At 46.6% G+C, this 1974-nt stretch overlaps 1 protein-coding gene across 1 annotated transcript in view; it reads left to right on the forward strand.

Annotated features, from left to right (window-relative positions):
* The window catches only part of Pop1 (POP1 homolog, ribonuclease P/MRP subunit), a 30572-nt gene that overhangs the window by 5237 nt on the left and 23361 nt on the right, over nt 1-1974 (forward strand). Inside the window, exon 3 of the mRNA XM_028766265.1 lies at nt 447-614. Within this exon, the coding sequence (XP_028622098.1) occupies nt 447-614 (168 nt within the window). The remainder of the gene's footprint in view (nt 1-446; nt 615-1974) is intronic.

Raw genomic sequence — 1974 nt, forward strand, 5'->3', positions numbered from 1 at the left:
AGGAGTTAATGTGTCACACTGGTGTGATTGCTGTTGTAGGAGTTAATATGTCACACTGGTGTGATTGCTGTTGTAGGAGTTAATACGTCACATTGATGTGATCACCGGTTGAACTGCTTACTCACGTTGTAACCTTGGGTTTTTCCTTGGGAAAGTTTCCTTTCTACCCAAGATTCCTCTTTACAAAAAGATTGTAGGGCCTGTGAGATGGCCCAGAGGCTGAAAGCCCTTGCTGGATGAGCCTGGAAACCTGAGTTTAGTTCTCAGAACCTGTGCTCTCGTGTGTGTGTGTGTGTGTGTGTGTGTGTGTGTGTGTGTGTGTAAGCGTGGTGTGCATACGAGTAATAACTTGTAGGTTGGTTTTAGGGTTAGCAAGTTAATTCTGTGCTGTAATCCTATCTCTGGTATGGGTGATGCATTTCTTTTTGTTTTTGCCAATGTACTAGAGCTTCATTCTGGAACCTCACGGCAGTGGCAAGTCAAGATGAGCCCCCGCTTACCTCCTGAGTCTGATGTGAATGAGCAGTCTTCCTCCAAAGCCATGTTTAAGAAAAAGGGAGGCTGGAAAGCAGGTCCTGAGGGCACTTCTCAGGAGATCCCCAAGTATATAACTGGTAGGTGTTTGTCAGGAAATGTGCGAGCTCTTTGTACACACTGCTCTTTGCTGTCCTGCCTAGCTGCCTCACCGCTCTGTTCTAACCACTTGCTCACCTCTCGCCTGGGCTTTGAGCACTGCATCCAGAAGCCTGCGGCTCTCCCTTCTAATGGCTCATCTCATGAATCTATGGGGGCTGTTCTGTCACTTCCATCTCCCTACCCCTCTGAAAGGACCTCACAAGTTTTAGCATGGCCTTCTGCAAATGCAGAGCAAATCTTGTAGACGGCAGGATTTAAAGCTGTGGGCTCTGCCAGTGTCACTCTCATCGCTGCATGGCCTCCATCCCCACTTTAAGTTAAGTTCTGTGTCCCTGGAACATGACTGAGATGTGCTTCCTGGTATCTCTATTCCTTCTCAGATGAATTTGATTGTTTCTCTAGCAGTCTGTTTACAGAGAGAGAGAGAGAGGGAGAGAGAGAGGGAGGGAGGGAGGGAGGGAGGGAGGGAGAGAGGAGCTTGAGACTGATTTTTTTTTAATGAAGAAAGCCAATAATAATAATTACAAGTTTTTGAAAAAACAAAATAGTAGAGGAAAAATCCCCTTGAAGTCAAAACTCTTGTGAATCTTTTCCTACCTCTGTGTTTTTCATTTGTGAATGTTGTACATAAGAATGGTTATGATTAGGGGCTGTCGAGGTGCCTCAGTGGTCACAGCATTTGCTGTGCAAACATGAGAGCCCGAGCTTATGTCTTTCATGCCCACATGAAGGTGGGCGTGGCTGTACGTGCTGATAACCCCAGGGCTGTGGAGCAAAGACAGGTTGACCCTGGAAGCTTTCTGGCCACCCAGTCCCACCAAACCAGTAAGCTCCCAGTTCAATTCGTAGAGGAAGAGAGATCTTCCTCTGGCCTCTGCATGTATGAGCCTGGGCACAAGTAGCTATATACTCACATGTAAATATACAGCACATGTGTGCCAGGGTCCAGCCTCAACACAGGATTGTAGTTAACTGGAAGCAGGGATATCTGGAAGGCACATAATAAATATGCACAGACTACTTTTTAGGTACAAGCGACAGGCAAATTTTCAAGGTTTGAAGTTTCTCTCTTCTCTCTCACTCACTGTTTTCTTTCTCTCTCGCTCATTCCCTCGAAGCTTGAGGCTGCATGCACTCTACATTCTCCTGCTCACTCTGCTTTTCTCCTGTGCGCTTTTCTTTTCTTGAACTCCCACACTCCTACACACCTCAGTGCATTCCCCTCTCACTCTCACAAACACTCTTTACACACATCTCACACACACCACATGTACTCTCCTTTCACTCACACACACTCTCCATACACACCTCACACTCTCTCTTCACTCACTCCTCACA

The sequence above is a fragment of the Grammomys surdaster genome, unplaced genomic scaffold, assembly GCF_004785775.1.
Source record: "Grammomys surdaster isolate TR1022 unplaced genomic scaffold, NIH_TR_1.0 63, whole genome shotgun sequence".
Lineage (NCBI taxonomy): Eukaryota > Metazoa > Chordata > Mammalia > Rodentia > Muridae > Grammomys > Grammomys surdaster.